The sequence below is a fragment of the Balaenoptera borealis genome, assembly GCF_965194805.1.
Source record: "Balaenoptera borealis genome assembly, chromosome: 1".
Classification (NCBI taxonomy): Eukaryota; Metazoa; Chordata; class Mammalia; order Artiodactyla; family Balaenopteridae; genus Balaenoptera; species Balaenoptera borealis.
This window is the reverse complement of record NC_138860.1, coordinates 76,261,462-76,278,916: the sequence shown is the minus strand read 5'-3', so window position 1 is coordinate 76,278,916 and position 17,455 is coordinate 76,261,462. Positions and strand designations below refer to the sequence as shown.

Genomic DNA, 17,455 nt, shown 5'->3' with positions numbered 1-17,455 from the left:
CCTCCCTCTTGAGCCTCCCTCCCACCCTCCCTATCCCATCCCTCTAGGTGGTCACAAAGCACCGAGCTCTTCTCCCTGTGCCATGCAGATGCTTCCCACTAGCTATCTGTTTTACATTTGGTAGTGTATATATGTCCATGCCACTCTCTCACTTCGTCCCAGCTTCCCCTCCCCCACCCCCTGTATCCTCAGGTCCATTCTCTACATCTGCATCTTTATTCCTGTCCTGCCCCTAGGTTCATCAGAACCATTTTTCTTTTAAATGCCATATATATGTGTTAGCATATGGTATTTGTTTTTCTCTTTCTGACTTACTTCACTCTGTACGACAGTCTCTAGGTCCACCCACCTCACTACAAATAACTCAATTTCGTTTCTTTTTATGGCTGAGTAATATTCCATTGTATATATGTGCCACATCTTCTTTATCCATTCCTCTGTCAATGGACATTTAGGTTGCTGCTATGTCCTGGCTATCGTAAATAGTACTGCAATGAACATTGGGGTGCATGTATCATTTCAAATTATGGTTTTCTCTGGATATATACCCGGGAGTGGGATTGCAGGATCAGGTAGCTCTATTTTTAGTTTTTTAAGGAACGTCCATACAGTTCTCCATAGTGGCTGTACCAATTTACATTCCCACCAACAGTGTAGGAGGGTTCCCTTTTCCCCACACCCTCTCCAGCACTTACTGTTTGTAGATTTTTTGATGATGGCCATTCTGACCAGTGCAAGGTGATACCTCATTGTAGTTTTAGTTTGCATTTCTCTAATAATTGGTGATGTTCAGCATCTTTTCATGTGCTTTTTGTCCATCTGTATTTCTTCTTTGGAGAAATGTCTGTTTAGATCTTCCGCCCATTTTTTGATTGGGTTGTTTGTTTTTTGTTTTTTTGATATTGAACTGCATCTGCTGTTTGTATATTTTGGGGATTAATCCCTTGTCGGTCGCTTTGTTTGCAGATATTTTCTTCCATTCTGTGGGTTCATGCCCATCCTTCTTAACACACATGTTCTCATCGTTCTTTCCCCAAGAGTACCATTTGGTTTCAGGACTCCATCTGTCTTGTCTGCAGATAACTCCAAAATTACAGTTCTAGCTCTGTTTTCTCCTGCCAATCAGTCTTCTAGCCCTGTTTTTTCCTACCAATCAGTCCTTACCCCTATTTCCTACTGCTTGCCTGTCCTCTGCACTAAAATGTCCCGGAATCTCAGACATATGTGCACTCAACTCCTCCCTCAACAGCTGCATGGCTCACTCCTCACCTCCTGAGGTCTTTATTCAGAGGTCACCCTCTCAGAGAGACCTCCCCTGGGCACCACACCTAAAACTGCAAACCACTTCCCACACCCCCACTTTCATTCCCTGATCAGCTTCTGGGCTTGATTTTTCTCCATACCACTTATTTAACATTCTATATACTAAACATATTTATTTTATTTATTTTCTGACTCTACCATCTCACTTTCACCTTTTATAAGAATTAAACTCTATGAGGACAAGGATTTTTTTTTCTTCTGTTTTGTTCACTACTGTTTCCTCAATGCCTGGCACATGGTAGGAATTCAGTAAATATTTGTCGAATTAATAAATATATATAGTGTTCAGGCATTATATATTATTATGCTTATATTGCATTAGAAGACACAGTGAGCAAGTCAGGTGCTTGAACCAATATGTACTATCACTGTGAATGCAACAGCTACAAATGCAAACTGATACTAGAGTTTCCTGATAGTGACCCAGATACCAAGATTGTATTTGCCACTGGTGATGTGATTTTCTGAAATGATGAATAATTCTTGGTTAAGTTCAGAAAAAAACAATATTCCCAGCATAGTGGAGCGGTTATAAGAATGTATTGTAAAGACACACTGCCTAGGTTAGAACTTCCTGCTCTGCCATTTGTCAGCTGAGTGGCTAATCACATGATGTTTCTATGTTCCAGTTTTCTCATCTATAAAATGCGGAATAATAATAATAATACCTGAATTAGGAGGTTGTTTTGAGAATTAGATGAACAGTGTCTGGCATACAGAAGCACGAGGTGTTATTAAATAAATAAATTATTATTCAGTAGTTTATTCCTGGAAATTTAGTGTATATAAAACCCATGTAAAAGTGCTCTATATTTAAATGTAAAACAGTGAGTTTATTACTATAGTAATAATCAGGGTTTTTTTTTTAGCCTATGTGAATATTGTATGAGATACAGGACAGTTTTGCATGGGACTGTCCCTGTGCATTACAGACTGTTCAGCTTCCCGGCCCCTGCCCATTAAATTTTAGTAGTTCCCTTCAATCATCATGACCACTACAAGTGCTCCTTAAGGGTTGGTGGGTTTTGTATACATTGTTCTAGGCCCATACACTTTTTTAATGAAATTATTATAGATCTTCTAACTAGATAAGCTCTTTCTCATCTGCCTCCCCATTGTTCAGGAATGTAACGCCCATGTAATATTTAACAAATTCTACTAATACCTGTCCTTCTCACACTGTTCTGAAAAATTGAAGAGAGAACACACCCAAATTCATTCTATGAGGCCACCATTAGCCTGATACCAAAACCAGACAAAGACCCTACAAAAAAAGAAAGTTACAGGTCAACATCTCTGATGACTATAGATGCAAAAATCCACAACAAAATATTAGCAAGCCAAATTCAACAATATATAAAAAGGATCGTACATCATGATCAAGTAGGATTTATTCCAGGGATGCAAGGATGTCTCAATATCTACAAATCAATCAATGTGATACATCACATTAACAAAAGGAAGGATAAAAATCACATGATTATCTCAATAGACACAGAAAAAGTACTTGACAAAATCCAACATCCATTCATGATAGAAACTCTTATCAAAGTGAGTATAGTGCCAACATATCTAAACATAATAAAGGCCATTTATGACAAACCCACAGTTAATATCATACTCAACAATGAAAAGCTAAAAGCTTTTCCTGTAGCATCAGGAATAAGATAAGGATGCCCACTCTCACCACTTCTATTTAACATGGTATTGGAAGTCCTAGCCACAGCAATCAGACAAGAAATAAAAGGCATCCAAATTGGAAGGGAAGAAGTAAAACTGTCACTGTTTGCAGATGACATGATACTCTATATAGAAAACCCTAAAGAGTCCACCAAAAAAAACTATTAGAACTAATAAATTAATTCATCAAGGTTGCAGGATGCAAGATTAATATAGAGAAATATGTTGCTTTCCTATATACTAATAATGAACTATCGGAAGGAGAATTCAAGAATACAGTCAATTGCATCAAAAAGAATAAAATACCTAGGAACAAATTTAACCAAGGAGGTGAAAGATCTGTACTCTGAAAACTATAAGTCATTGATGAAGGAAATTGAAGACAACACAAATAAATGTAAAGATATCCTGTGCTCATGGATTGGGAGAATTAATCTTGTTAAAGTGACAGTACTACCAAAAGCAATCTACAGATTTAATGCAATCCCTATCAAAATACGCATGACATTTTTCACAGAACTAGAACAAACAATTCTAAAAATTTTATATGGAACCACAAAAGACCTCGAATAGCCAAAGCAATCTTCAGAAGAAAGAACAAAGCTGGAGGTATCACACTCCCTGACTTGAGACTATACTACAAAGCTACAGTCATCAAAATAGTATGGTACTGTATACAGATACATAGATCAGTGGAACAGAATAGACAGCCTAGAAACAAACCCACACACGGTCAATTAATCTATGACAAAGGAGGCAAGAATATACAATGGAGAAAAGACAGTCTCTTCAATAAGTGGTACTGGGAAAACTGGACAGCTACATATAAAAGAATGAAAATAGAACATCCTCTAGCACCATATATAAAAATAAACTCAAAATGGATTAAAGACCTAAGTGTAAGACCAGAAACCATAAAACTCCTAGAAGAAAACATAGATAAAACACTCTGACAAAAATTGTAGCACTATTTTTTAGGATCTGTCTCCTGAAGCGGAGGAAATAAAAATAAAAGTAAATAAATGGGACCTAATTAAACTTAAGTTTTTGTACAACAAAGGAAACCATTGACAAAATGAGAAGACAGTGTTTTCGGAGAAAATGGGAGAATGGGAGAAAATATTTGCAATGACATGACCAGTAAGGGGTTAATATCCAAAATATATATATAAACAGCTCATACAACTCAACTTTGAAAAGACAAACAACCCAATTAAAAAATGGGCAGAAGACCTGAATAGACGTTTTTCCAAAGAAGACATACAGATGGCCAACAGACATCTGAAAAGCTGCCCAACATCACTCATTATTAGAGAAATGCACATCAAAACACAGTGAGGTATCACCTCACACCCATCAGAATGGCCATCATCAAAAAGACCACAAATAAATGTTGGAGAGGATGTGGAGAAAAGGGAACGCTTGTACACTGTTGGTGGAAATGTAAATTGGTGCAGCCACTATGGAAAACAGTATGGAGGTTCCTCAAGAAAATAAAAATAAAACTACCAAAAAAAAAAAAAAAAAAAAACCTACCATATGATCCAGCAATTCCCCTCCTGGGTATATATCTGAAAAAAACGAAAACACTAATTCAAAAAGACACATGCACCTCAATGTTCATGACAGCGTTGTTTACAATAGCCAAGATATGGAAGTAACTTAAGCGTCTATCAGCATATGAATGGATAAAGAAGATGTGGTATATATCTGCAATGGAATACTACTCAACCATAAAAAAGAAGGAAATTCTGCCATTTGCAACAACATGGATGGACCTGGAGAGTATTATGCTTAGTGAAGTAAGTCAGACAGAGAAAGACAAATACTGTATGTTATCACTTATATGTGGAATCTAAAAAATAAAATGACTGAATATAACAAAACAGAAACTGATTCACAGATACAGAGAACCAACTAGTGGTTACCAGTGGGGAGAGGGAAGGGGGAGAGGCAAGATAAGGGTAGGGAATAAAGAAGTAGAAACTACTATGTATAAAGTAAATAAACTACAGGCATATATTATACAGCACAGGGAATATAGCCAATATTTTATAATAATTTTAAATGGAGTCAAATATATAAAAATACTGAATCAGTATGTTGTACAACTGAAACTTATGTAATGTAGTAAATCAACTATACTTCAATAAAAAAATATACACATGTATTTTTAAAATATTTAACAAATTCTGATTTGTCTTGCAGTTAAACAAATAATATCCCTCCCACCATCCCTCCCTGCCTTTGGACACTCACAGCCTGAAATCTCTCCACTGTCCCGGAAACAGCAAAGGGCAGACATGGTGGTTGCTAGGAGCTCTTTGCTCCTGCAAGTGTTCTCCCTTATGTCTCCAGAAAGATTGTTCAAGTCGGAAGCATATTTTGTGTTTCCATCTGCAATACGACTGGTACTTAACTCACTCAGTCTTCTTCCCCACTGATGAGGGAGAGGCTCTATCTAGTTCTACCACTGATCCCCCACCCGGTACCTTCAGAAATGCCCGATGTTTCTTAAAGGAGACAAACCTTTTTCTATAAGTATTTTAACATATTCAGTGACATGGAACATTTATATATTGGTTATAAAGAAAAAGATCAATACTGGAGTTTTCATGGAAGGTTTCTTAGAAGTGGGATTTGAAATGGGCCTTAAAGGGTTAATAGAAATTGACTGGATGGAGAATTTGGGTAGAGAAGAACAGAAAGAGCTTTTTTATTTTTTTTTCCAAGCAGAGGATAAAGTACTAGCAGAGATACAATGCATGGTGCTCTGGGATGGTCAAAACCAGGACTCCGGTTAAAAATTGGAGATAAGATTGGTTAGACATAGTGAAGTCAGCTTTGGAAGTTTTTGAAAGCCACCGAAAAAATGTGATGTTTTACCCCTTATTGTTCATTGTATTCCCGCCTTCCTTTCCCTTTGTCTCCTTTGTCGCCTCTTTCTTACCCTTTTGGATTTCTTTCCTGATTTTTCCACTTGTTTGTTTTGGGTGCAGGTATCTCTTGTGATCAGTGGAAGGGGGGATTTTTATTTACCTTCCATGTTCCCCCATGTACACACACATACCCCACACCCTATAGGATTCAGGCACAGGTACTGACAGCCTGTCACTGCCTGTCACCAGCCTAGCTTACACAGAGCAAACTGCCTCTTGTTAGGATTGGTGTCTGATTCTGAACAGAAATCTTGTGTTATCATACACAGTCTTTGCAAAGCACTGGTGAAGTCTTGTCATTTTTTAAAATTGAACTTTCTGTGAAATGTGGGGGTATTTAAATTCTGTTTATGGTTAAGGTCCTGGTGTACGTGTTAGTCATCTCCCAGCTAACAGCCTCTTGGCAGGCCATTCTTCATTCAGTTATTGTGTGTTTACAGGCTGTTCAGAATTCCACATTGCCTAGAGTTTTTCCACCTCCAGTGTCCAGGCACTTTTTTTCTTGCTTTCCCAACTCTTCTGGGCATTCAGACTCACTTTTTAGCACTCATGTTTGAAGCCAGTCATCTCTTTTCCTTTTTATTTGCCTGATTAATTTTGAATTTGAAGTATTCATATTTTACATCTTTTTCCTGACTCAGGTCAGTGTTTCTTCTCATTCTGTTTACTTCATAAGTCCCAGAACATAAGATTATTTATATCGCTTGTGCAGCACCCAAATGTTTGCTAATAGAAGAGGGAAAGTGAACCTTTAACATCTGGGCTCCATACTGTAACTTTTGGTTCTGTTTTTCCCAAATAGTCACTGTCTTCTTCATTAAGTACACAAAAATCCTTCAGCAGTCTTTTCACATAACTCAGCTCTAACAACTCCCTAGTTGTTTACTTTGTTCCCTCTTGTCGGCAAGCCCATGAGCTGTGATGTTTTCTCTTATTACTGGGGCACTGCCCATTCATAATGGAGGCCTGGCCCTTAATGAAAGTGTGCTGTCCGTCCTCAGCCTCTCGCATCCTGCCTGGGTTTTCCTTCAGAGGCTGTTCCTCTCCTCCCTGCCTGAGCCACCAGAGTTTTCAGGTTCTCATCTCTCCAGTTAGAACCTCCTCTGGTTTATTTTATTCACACCGAGGCACAAATTATAGGCAACAGTTGAAAATGTCCTTTCCAAGGGTGGTCAGTTATTAACTGTGCTCAAAGTCTGAAAGTAAAGGATAACGGGAGCTTCGTCTGCCACTTGTGGGAGGGGTTTCGGAGCCTCTCTGCTGCTCCTGGAAGCAGATCATGTGAACAGATGCCCGACAGCGCAGGGGAGGGCCCTGTGAAGCCCATGAGTGATCATAAGCTGTTTCCCATTCTGTCCTCCTTTAATTAAAATAATTAGAGCCTCATCCGTAATAGAGACCACCTCACTCACTATCCAAGGGGGTCAATACTGAAACACCCAAAGGACTTCTATAAGGTCCCACAGAGTAGACTGAAGAAAAGAAATTGCTGTAGCCCCTTTAACTATTTTCTAGAGGTGTTGGGTAACTTGGGATTCCTCATGGCGTGTCACTTTAAACCTAAATTTTCCAGCTTGTCATTCAGAAGGGGCTTCCTAAATTCGGTTTAAGGCATTCATATCCTATCTGGTAGAATCTTCTTCCAGTAATGCTGACAGTTTCCTTGGCCTAGAAGTTCAGAAAGGAGTGAAGAACAGAATCCATTTTAAAGCCACCCAAACCATACCTAGCATGAGCCTTCGGTTGGGCTTAGGATAACGGTACCATTTCAGCCATGACTAGGGACTCCCAGGTTTTGGAATCAGGTCGCAGCTTTAGTTTTCCCCCAAGCATCTGAGCACATATCACCAGGTTTTTCATCTCTTCCCAACATTTAAGATATTAAAGAACTCCAGTTATCTGTTTAAACCATAGCAGGCACATGGGCCCTAATAACTTCTGCAGGTGGTATGGGCTATATGACAGAACATAGTCTTGATCTTAAACTGTCATCTGGATTCCGAGTTAATCTAGGAAAGTAGTAAAAATTAGTAATGTATATTACATGTCTTTTATACATGTGTTTTTCATTATTTAGTCATCTGTGTCTCAGTGTGTCCGTGTGTGTGTGTATATGCACACAGTCTTTCAGTTTTTCTAAAACAGAGAGGGACCGTGGTTCCAAAAGGAAATGACTAGTGTGGCACCTTGAAATCTGAACCCTGTCACATGTTCTGAATGTAATGACTCCAAATACATTAACAGGTTGTCTTTCTTCCATTGCCTACTTTTTGGAAAAGAAAACACTTTGATAGGAAACGTTGGTTAACTTACAGCCAATCAGATGTAATTCTCTAAAGATAAGTAAATGATTTGATAGCCATTACAAAGTGGCAGGAGTTGTAATATTGGAGTTAAGTGTCCATAGCAATGGTCTTAAAGAATAGGTAGGGTTAGTTAATACGCAGCAGCAACCAACTGCTCTTTGTTGCTGGTAAGGCTGGGAAAGAAGGAAATTAGCTTCAACTGTAATTGAAGAGATTTATAAGACTTGTAATGGGAAATTCGCCATCAATGGAGACTATTTTAGAGATTGACACAGGCAATCAACCAATAGAAGTGGAATAATGATGTCTTCCATTGGCTTTAAAATGGGATATATGATCTGCTCAAGGCACTTAAAGTTGATAGATTATTAGATTTAATAGTTTTTAACATTTAGGGGGTCATAGACCTCATTAAGAATCTGATGTACCCCCTCTCCAGAAAAATGCACATACAAATAAAACTTTGCATGCAATTTCAGGGAACTTATGGACTCCCTGAAGTCTGTGCATTAGACCCTAATTTAAGACACCCCGGATTAGATGATCTTCTTAACTCATTTCCTGCCTCGTTAAGTTACAAGCTCCATAGTTCAGTTTTCCCAAACATAATGGAATCTGAGGATCAAATGTCAAACTTTGGATTTTCTTCCTCTGGATTTGTAATACTTGGCACGCATGGTGTAGTAGTAAAAAAAAAAGAAAAGATAATGGAATAGAAAGAATTCTACTTTTAAATTCAATTCTTTGCCCTAGAGAAGCCAAATGTTTAATTTTGAAATCACTGTTTGGCTGTATATCATCTTCATGAAAAGGCAGTACAGGACTAGGCCTTCGCCAGCATTCTTCCTGGTCCCACACCCAGCTCTGGATTCATGGTTGAAAATGCAAACTGAGGTGCCACGTTGACTCCCCGCATTCTTCCAAGTTTACACATCTTCTAACTGCATTGCTATGAATGTCCAGCTGGTCTTGAAAGATGTTATCTATTTATAATTCTTCCATCAGTTTTATGCCCAAGTTTCATTGACTACAAGTTGGAAAATGACCACCTAGAATTACAAATCGGGGAATAATTTGGCCTTCTCCCGAAAATAAAGAGCTTTTGTCCTCATAGGAAGAATGGAGTGTAGTACGTCTGTGTATATTAAACTCAGGATAGTAAGTTACCCCATATGTGTTAAGCATGGCTCTATATGGTTTTTCCCGTTCCCTTATGCCAATAGCCTCTAGTTTACCTGGAAGTCCTTATAGCATTCCTTTTAATCCCAAATTGGAAATGTATTGCTCTCTTTGTACCTGGAATCCAGAACTCTGAAATTAAGGACTGCCTTAATACGGACCAGAAGTGACGGTGGCCTCTGGGAAAGAGCATGATTGTCAGATGTCTACAACTTGTTGTCAGTCTTCACTGTATTTTATGTTCCTAAGCACAAATCTTTAAATTCATAGTTGGGAATGTCTTAATGAAATTAGAAATATTACTGATGAACAGGAGCCAAGCAGTCTTGGCCAAGGTCTCCTTACCTTCGCATGATATGGCGGTCCTTTCGACAATTATCCCTTCCCATTGTTGAAAGGGAAGGGGAGAACTTAAGTATTCTTCCCTCTCCACCCTCCCCTCCCCCAACTAAAATCTCCTGCTGTTCCAGTTGCTCCAGCCATGGTGATACACCACATGGAAAGCATACAAGACATATAATATCTGTGGACAGACAGTGTGTGGTATTAACTCTGACAGTGGCTCCAGTCTTTATTGAGCCAGTACAGGTTGTTTGGGAACTAGAGTTGAGGAGAGAGAGGGCAGGCCATCCTGGCCCTGTAGCTCTGCTTGGTGACTGATGAAGTCTCTCTGTACCCTTGAAAGCGTGTTGACAGTTCACACCCTTGAAGCGCGTTGATGTCTTTCTGGGATTGAAGCTTATAGCAGAATTGCACATTCTGTTGAATAGTTATTCCTTGTGTTTATTTCTCTCTGCAGAGAATGTGATCAATGGGCAGGATTACGAAGTGATGATGCAGATTGACTGTCAGGTGATGGACACCAGGATCCTCCACATCAAAAGCTCGTCAGTTCCTCCTTACCTCCGAGATCAGCAGAGGAATCAAACCAACACCTTCTTTGGTTCCCCTCCAGCAGCCACAGAGGCAGCCCACGTTGTCAGCACCATCCCTGAGTCACTACAGTAGCACCCAGGGGCTACAATGGAAAACTAAGGGTGGGACCCTGCCGGACCGGTGAGTGGATGAGAGAAATGCTTCTTTCTGCCTTGGTGGCAAGCAGAGAACTGCCTCATAATAGAATTCAAGAGATAGAAGAGAAGAAAAGAAGCTGCTCTGTTTTTCACCATCTGCCCATCTACCTGGAAAGCACTGGAACGCAGACACAAGGGGAGCAGCATATCTCCACAGGCACGTGTAGCCCTGCATCCTCCACTGTTGTCTGGTTTAGATATTTTTTTCTGTACCTTTCTAAATTGCTTCTCCCTCTGTATTCGTTTTGTGTTTAAATAGTCATATCCTTTCAAATAAGATCCACTTCCCCTCTCTGCCATTTCACTTATTGGTATGGTAAAGAGACTTTTATTTAACAGCACCCAGATGTTTCCACTCATTAGATCTTTCATCAACTTAATGAAAACCAATTGTGGATGTGTGCTTATTGGAAAGCAAATGTCAAAACCAGAAGAGCCAAAAGCATCCCCAAAAGAGTCAGAACAATTTGGAGTTTCAGGTAAAGGGGAAAATCCCCCGGTGGTAAAGTTTATCTTGCGATTTGCGGTTCACACCTGAGACTACATGTGAACAACTGTATTGGGGTCGGAGGTGGGTAGCAAATTGGCGAGAATGAAATGCAAGAGAAGGCGGGCTGTGAAAGAGGAGATAGCTTCATTAATACATATGTTTAAAACACTGAAAGTTTGATGTGATTGCAGTTTAAGATTAAAGCCACAGCTACCGTTTATTCTGAGGGCCATGGGCCACTGAGTGTTAGCACACATATTTACGTCTTCTCTTTAGTAATCTGGTTCAGATCCTCAAGGACCACAGGACAAATCCTTCATTTTTATTGTGAATCTCCACACACTACACACCTTCTATTGATATGATACCCAGTTCAGCTAAGGAGCATGTAGGTGACTTTACATTTAAACAAACAAGAGCTTTTTCTCTTGAGAATTGATAAGTATTTACTCCTTTAAAACTATGCAGACAGGCAAGTTAGATTCCTGCTGGTCGAGTGCATCCCATAGTACTGCAATCATTTTCAATTCTCCAGTGAAAAGGCAGTGAAGGAATTAACTCTTTTGTCCTCCCATTATTAAAAACAAAAACAAAACAAAAATAACTTACTTTGTTCACTTGTACTTTGACTGTCTTCTCTGTGATTTCTACCTTCAGCTTCTAAAAGTGAGTCTTCTACCCTCTCCTCCTACGAAACTTTTGAATTTCTCCATAGAATTCATTCTGCAAACACTGCCTCCTGTCCTAATTGACTTGCTCTTGTCAGATTTCTTCCCTTCCATTTCCACACTGTATCAATCTCTTCCTCCTTGCAAGAAAAGGAAAGAGACATTATATCAACTCCTCAAGGACTACCTTTAGTGAGTTAGTTTTCTGCCTGTGAAATTAGGCGTGGCTCCTAAATAATTTTGAAGACTCACCAGCACTTCTGTCTGGACAGTGGTGCCTCTCTGCTCAAGCCAATGAGACGCTTTCAGAGGAAATCAGTTTCACTCTTGTGAGGGGAAGAAGGGGACTCTTGCTCTATTCCCTGGGAATCTGGAGTTTGAAAAGTATCCATTAGCCATGTACAAACTATCTTAAGTCAGGGCAGCACTCCTCTCTGATTGGGCTGCCCCAGGCAGTTTTCAGACAAGAACCATTTTCCCTGGGGACCACTCTTCCTTCTAAGGGGCGCCAAGGAATAGAAGGCAAGTGCCCAGAAGACCTTTAGGTTGCAGGACAGTCTTCTCATGGAATGTCTTCTCCTGGCCCTGCTCCTTCCCATTCTGTCCTGTGAATTAGCCAAACAAGAGGCTGCTAGTAGGCAGTGGCAACACGGTCATTCCCAAGCTGCCAATCTTCTCCTGCAACCGTCATAGTTATCACGGTGGATGCAAATACAGTGTGTGTGGAGTGACTGTAGATGGTGCTTCCTTCCTCTCCTTTGCACTGAATCACACAAAAACAAACCATCACGTGGATTTCTTGTTTGGGGCACTTGCTTTTACTTTATCCCTCTATTCCCAGCTTTTCCTGTGTGCATTTTACCAACTGGTCAGACTGAAGACTTAAGTATGTTATGTCACGTTAATGCCTCTCTTTCAGGTGAAAGTGTGGGTTAAGGGTACCTGTGAAGTGACCATGAAAAGCAGTCTGGAAGCCTTGCCTCCTTCTCTTTTCACTCACTGACCCTTCCACCCCTTGTCATGACCCGTTCTTGAACTGATCTTTTTGAGATGAGGGAACAGGATTCTCCTCAGGGTAAAGTTTCAGGAAATGAGTGAAAGGCAGCTGACAAGTAGTCTACTTTTTAAACTGCTGTCAAGGCTACTGTTAATCTCTGGGCACAAGGGTAGTTTTTATTGTCATGTCTGTACATTAGCTCGAGGTCCTTTAGGAAACGGAAAGTTGCTCTGCCTGATGAATAAATTAAGCTGGTCTTTTGGCTTAATTGTTTTGGTGAGATGGCCTTTTGGGGATTGCAGCCAGGAATTATGGGGGACGTGTGTGTGTGTGTGTGTGTGTGTGTGTGTGTGTGTGTGTGTGTGTGTGTGTGTGGTGTGTGTGTATATAATTTTTTAATTTATTGAGTTTTTAAGTGGCATTTTGCAAGCTTGTGAGAATGTTTGTTAGATAAGCTCGTGGAGGAGGCAAGTCCGCCTGTTATTAGGTGACTCTGTGCCCTTTGGGCCACCAGTACTGCTGTCTTGGGAGGTGATGGCAGAGACTGCTGGGAATGGTTTTTCCACCTGGTTGCAAGTTCCAAGTTTTTAAGGCTTAATGGAAGTGGATGTTCCCTCATGCTGTCTACTGAGTCAGACGTCAGGAGCTTCTTCCCTGTGGGGTTAACTCACTCAGCAGAACAGGGACACAGCTCCATTAGGGCAGCAGTGTAAAATGCCTCTTTCCACAGTTAGGGTTTGTGAAAGGATCATCTTGAAACAAATGTATTGCTTGCCATTCTTGCAGTTTAGGTTATTGGGTGGGGTTTGTCTTTCTTTTCACAAGTGAAAAATCCCCTGTGATTATAAAAGCTCAGAGCATCTTCTAATTTTTTTTTTTTTTTAAATGACTACAGTCCCAGAACAAAGCTGGCATTTCTTTGCCTTTTCTTGTTAGCAGGAAGCAGACATGGCGGTATTTGAAAGCAGCAGTGTTATATGAGTCATTCTTGAGTGTTCTGAATAAACACTACTTAGAAACAGACAAGAAACTTGGGATTCAAACTGATTTTTCTAGCATTTTAAAAGAGACACTGTCCTGATCAAACTTTCCTGGCTTGACTCTTCCTCCTGGGAATGAACCCCCAGTAGTCACAGCAGTGACACTCTGATAAGGTGCTGCTGCTGTGGCATTTGGAGGGATTAAAACTGGAGAACTCTCAAGCTCCTTGCAATTTTTGTACTATTTTCTGATTCTTGCCATTTCACTGAGCTCAGGTTGCGCAACTTGACAGAATATCAGAAAAACTTGTAATTGTACTAGACTTTCTAACAAACAAACACTTTGAAAAGTTTCAAAGCAGCTTCCACTTTCCACTATCTATTAGAAGTAACCACTTTTACTGACGAGCCAGAGTAAGAAAGAGCCCGTGCCCCCTTCGGTCTGACCACATGGAAATTTTCCACCATGAAAGCCCTCTTTTCACTACATAGTGCTGGGCCAACTCAGCTTCCTGCTGCAGAGTCACAGGCCTGAACTTCAAATGACACCTTGCATACTACTGGCTGTTTTCGTACGAATTAACCTCTCAAATAAGATCGCTTAATGACCAGATTGATAGACATCTATTACCCCCTATGGATCCCTCATGCTTTGCGAAAATGTGATTTCTGTCAGTCCTGAGTCATTTTAATTTACAGAAATTAGGATCTCTGCTGCTAATAGGAATACTAACTATAACTTTTACCTTAAAAACAAGAATAAAGCTTAAAGAAAGAAAATGAAATGTAAGACATTTTTATTCTTACCCCTGACAATATTGGGGATGGAGCATTTCCTGTTTCCCTAGGGGTTGTGGTTGATTTGTAATTTTCTAGGAAACAGAATATTGGACTACCCCCAAAAATGTTGCTGGAGTCCAGATGGAACTATGCACATTAAAAAAAAAAAAAAAAAAAAAGTTTTCTCTTACCTGAAAAAAGAAATCAGAATGTATCCTGTTAACTTATATTTTTAAAGACTAAGCTTAAAACAAAGTTTATTTTGGATAAGACTAGCACTTTCAGCAGTTTATTCTAATATCTGTGTGTTAATATCTATGTTGATATCTGTCAGAATTTATAAAAAGAAGGATGACAAAGGTATCTTGATCAGGAAACTTGATCCTACGTACGAATCATGTCATGGCTAGTCACTGTGAAATAGTGGACACCATATTCAGCATATTAGTTTGCTGCCTTAGAGACTTTTAGCACATTAAAAGACTTTAAATTATATTAAGTTGGGGAACCAAGGAGTAAATAAATCATAGTTTATCATTTGCCAAGGTCAACAAACAGCACACTGTCTTGCTGCTTGCCCCCAGTGGTGTCAGTGACCATTAGTTAATAAGCAAACCAGGAAGTTTGGCATATCCCCCAATAGGACCATCCCAGATAGAGATTAGCAGGTTGACTCTCACAGTAAATGTATATTGGACCATTTTAACTCACACTCAGCCCTAATTTCTAGGTCAGTCATTTTCATAAAAGATGGTGGGAAAAGAAATAGAACTTTAGATGGAAACTGCTGTGTACTACTGGCCTTAGAGATACTAGTTTCTTGTTGTCATGTTGCCAATATGGTTAGGCTAAGACCAACAGTGCTTCTCCCCTGGAGCCGTTAGAACCTGAGGAGAGAGTGTTTGTTAGAGATGCCATTTCACCAGGGTTTTCTTTCTGAGGGTTGTATCCCTGCTCAGTTAAGAATGGGTTAAAGATGCAGAGGAAAGATGTACCATTCTCTCCCTTAATATTTATGCTGGTTTACAACACATAAAGAAACAATGACAACAGACTATGTCATGCTTTTAAGCAAGTCTTTATAATGCAATACGTGTTCCTTGTCTAAAGTTCAAATAAAGAATTTTTAAACTTGCCTTGTTTTGTTTTGTATGTAAAAAGAGAAAAAAAGACCCAAAATGAATCTTCAGTGTTAAGTGATTAGTAACGAGAAGGGAAGCCTAAAATGGTTTTGTGGGCTGTTACTGTTTAGATGAAACAATTGAGCTCTTTTCCACTCTTTTTCCCAACCTGGTTAAGTAAAAGTTTCCTTTATTGTGTCCAAATATTTGAACTACAGTCTTCTTACTAAGGGAAAAAAAAATTGTCTAAAAACTTCTTATACTTTGTCCTTCTACATCAGGAAACCGAGTTAATCACACCAAAACCTCTTCTCAGCTTAGAATGACATGTCTCCAAGCATGAAGCTAGTCACTGAAGACTGACAGCAAAGAATCCTTCTGGGAATAATCATCAGTGCAGGCATTTACTGAGTACCCGGTGTATGCCTCAGGCACTAAGAAGTTCACTAGCTCTTTTATTTCAATCCTGCCTACAACTCATTTCCTACAATGGTCACATAACTTGTAAATAATAGACCCAGTATTTGGACCCAGGCACTTTAGCTTCAGCACATGGATTCCTAACCTCGCGAGACATAGATCGGGCACAGATTCCTGCCCTAAAAGAGCTCACAGTGGCCTGTGGGGTCAAATACGCAAATATACAAAATTACAGTAACGTCAGGGTTCTCTTTCTTTGAGGCAAAACTACATTTGTTTCCTAAGATACCTTATTAGGCTTCTTTAGAAAGTAAGACCCCAAATCCCTTCTTCTGCAGAGAAAGTCAGTACACAATGGAGGGTAGGGGGCTGGGCAGCAGAAAAGGAAAAGTGGACCCGAGCTACAGGGCTTGGTCTCTGGATGCTGGAGCCTCTCAGGGACTCGTGAGAAGACTCCCTGGTGGCAGGAGGGCAAAAAAAGCCTTCAAACTGTGGTGCTAAAATGTAAATCCTCTTCATTGTCTCAAGTAGTCAGTAAAAGCCTGTTGCACACACAGCTTTGAATCAGTGTTGTTTTGGGGGGTGAAAGAATGGGAGTAGGATTCAGTGTGGTATGACTAATGCAGAAAAAAAGCTTGCAGATACTGAAGCAAGATAATTCATAAATGGAAAAGTCAGTGAAGCAACAGAGGTGACCAGGAAAATATCGCTCCCGCCACACCCTCGCCCTCATGGGACCTTGCCACCAAATCCTTATGGGATTGCGCCTCCGGGACTTCCCACTGTATGTGGGATACTGTTCAAGCCAATTTTGGGATCTCAAAGGATAACCACAACTGACATTTGGATTACACAATACATGGTGCCCGAAATAGAGGGTTCTGCTAGCGCATACTCTGCAATTTATCTAACTAGTTCTCTTTTGTTAGAAATTTAGACCACTTCCAATGTTTTGCTAACCATAGGAAATCTGTACCATATTATTCACTCCATCACATTTGGTGTCATCTGTACAATTGCCTGAAGACAATCCTTCCCTTAGTTGACTTCCTGATAACAGCTGATACATATTTGAAGACTTAACCTCTAACAGACATTATGCTAAGCATTTGCAAGCATTAGTTCATTAAACTTTACAGCAGCCTTATGAAATAGATATCATTATCCACGTTACAGATGAAAAAAATGGGCACAAAAGAATAAGGAACTTGCCTACGAACTCACTACTAACACATACCGGAGCTGGGATTTGAAATTAAGTCTACCTTGCTTGTAAAGCCACATTCTTTCTACTATAGTATGTTGCCACTCATCCTTTAAAGCCATAAAGGATGCAACAGGAGACAAAGTAGAGAGGAAGAAACCAAGCCACACATCATGGGCAACCAGGGTGTTGAGGCATGGTCAGGAAAGAGAGACAATAGCTAAGAGGCAAAGTCCAATGATGCTGGTGGGTTTTCTATGAACAATTCATCCCCTCTGAAGGAGTATACACTCAC

At 39.9% G+C, this 17,455-nt stretch overlaps 1 protein-coding gene across 7 annotated transcripts in view; it reads left to right on the top strand.

Annotated features, from left to right (window-relative positions):
• The window catches only part of ATF6 (activating transcription factor 6), a 226,613-nt gene extending 211,062 nt beyond the window's left edge, over nt 1-15,551 (top strand). For 6 of the 7 annotated variants that reach the window (XM_082405507.1, XM_082405509.1, XM_082405506.1 and 3 more), the window contains one exon: nt 10,227-15,551. In XM_082405507.1, coding sequence (XP_082261633.1) covers nt 10,227-10,435 — 209 coding nt within the window. In that variant the 3' untranslated portion in view covers nt 10,436-15,551. The remainder of the gene's footprint in view (nt 1-10,226) is intronic. The other variant, XM_082405510.1, reaches the window with a different exon arrangement.
• Nucleotides 15,552-17,455: the final 1,904 nt, after the last annotated feature.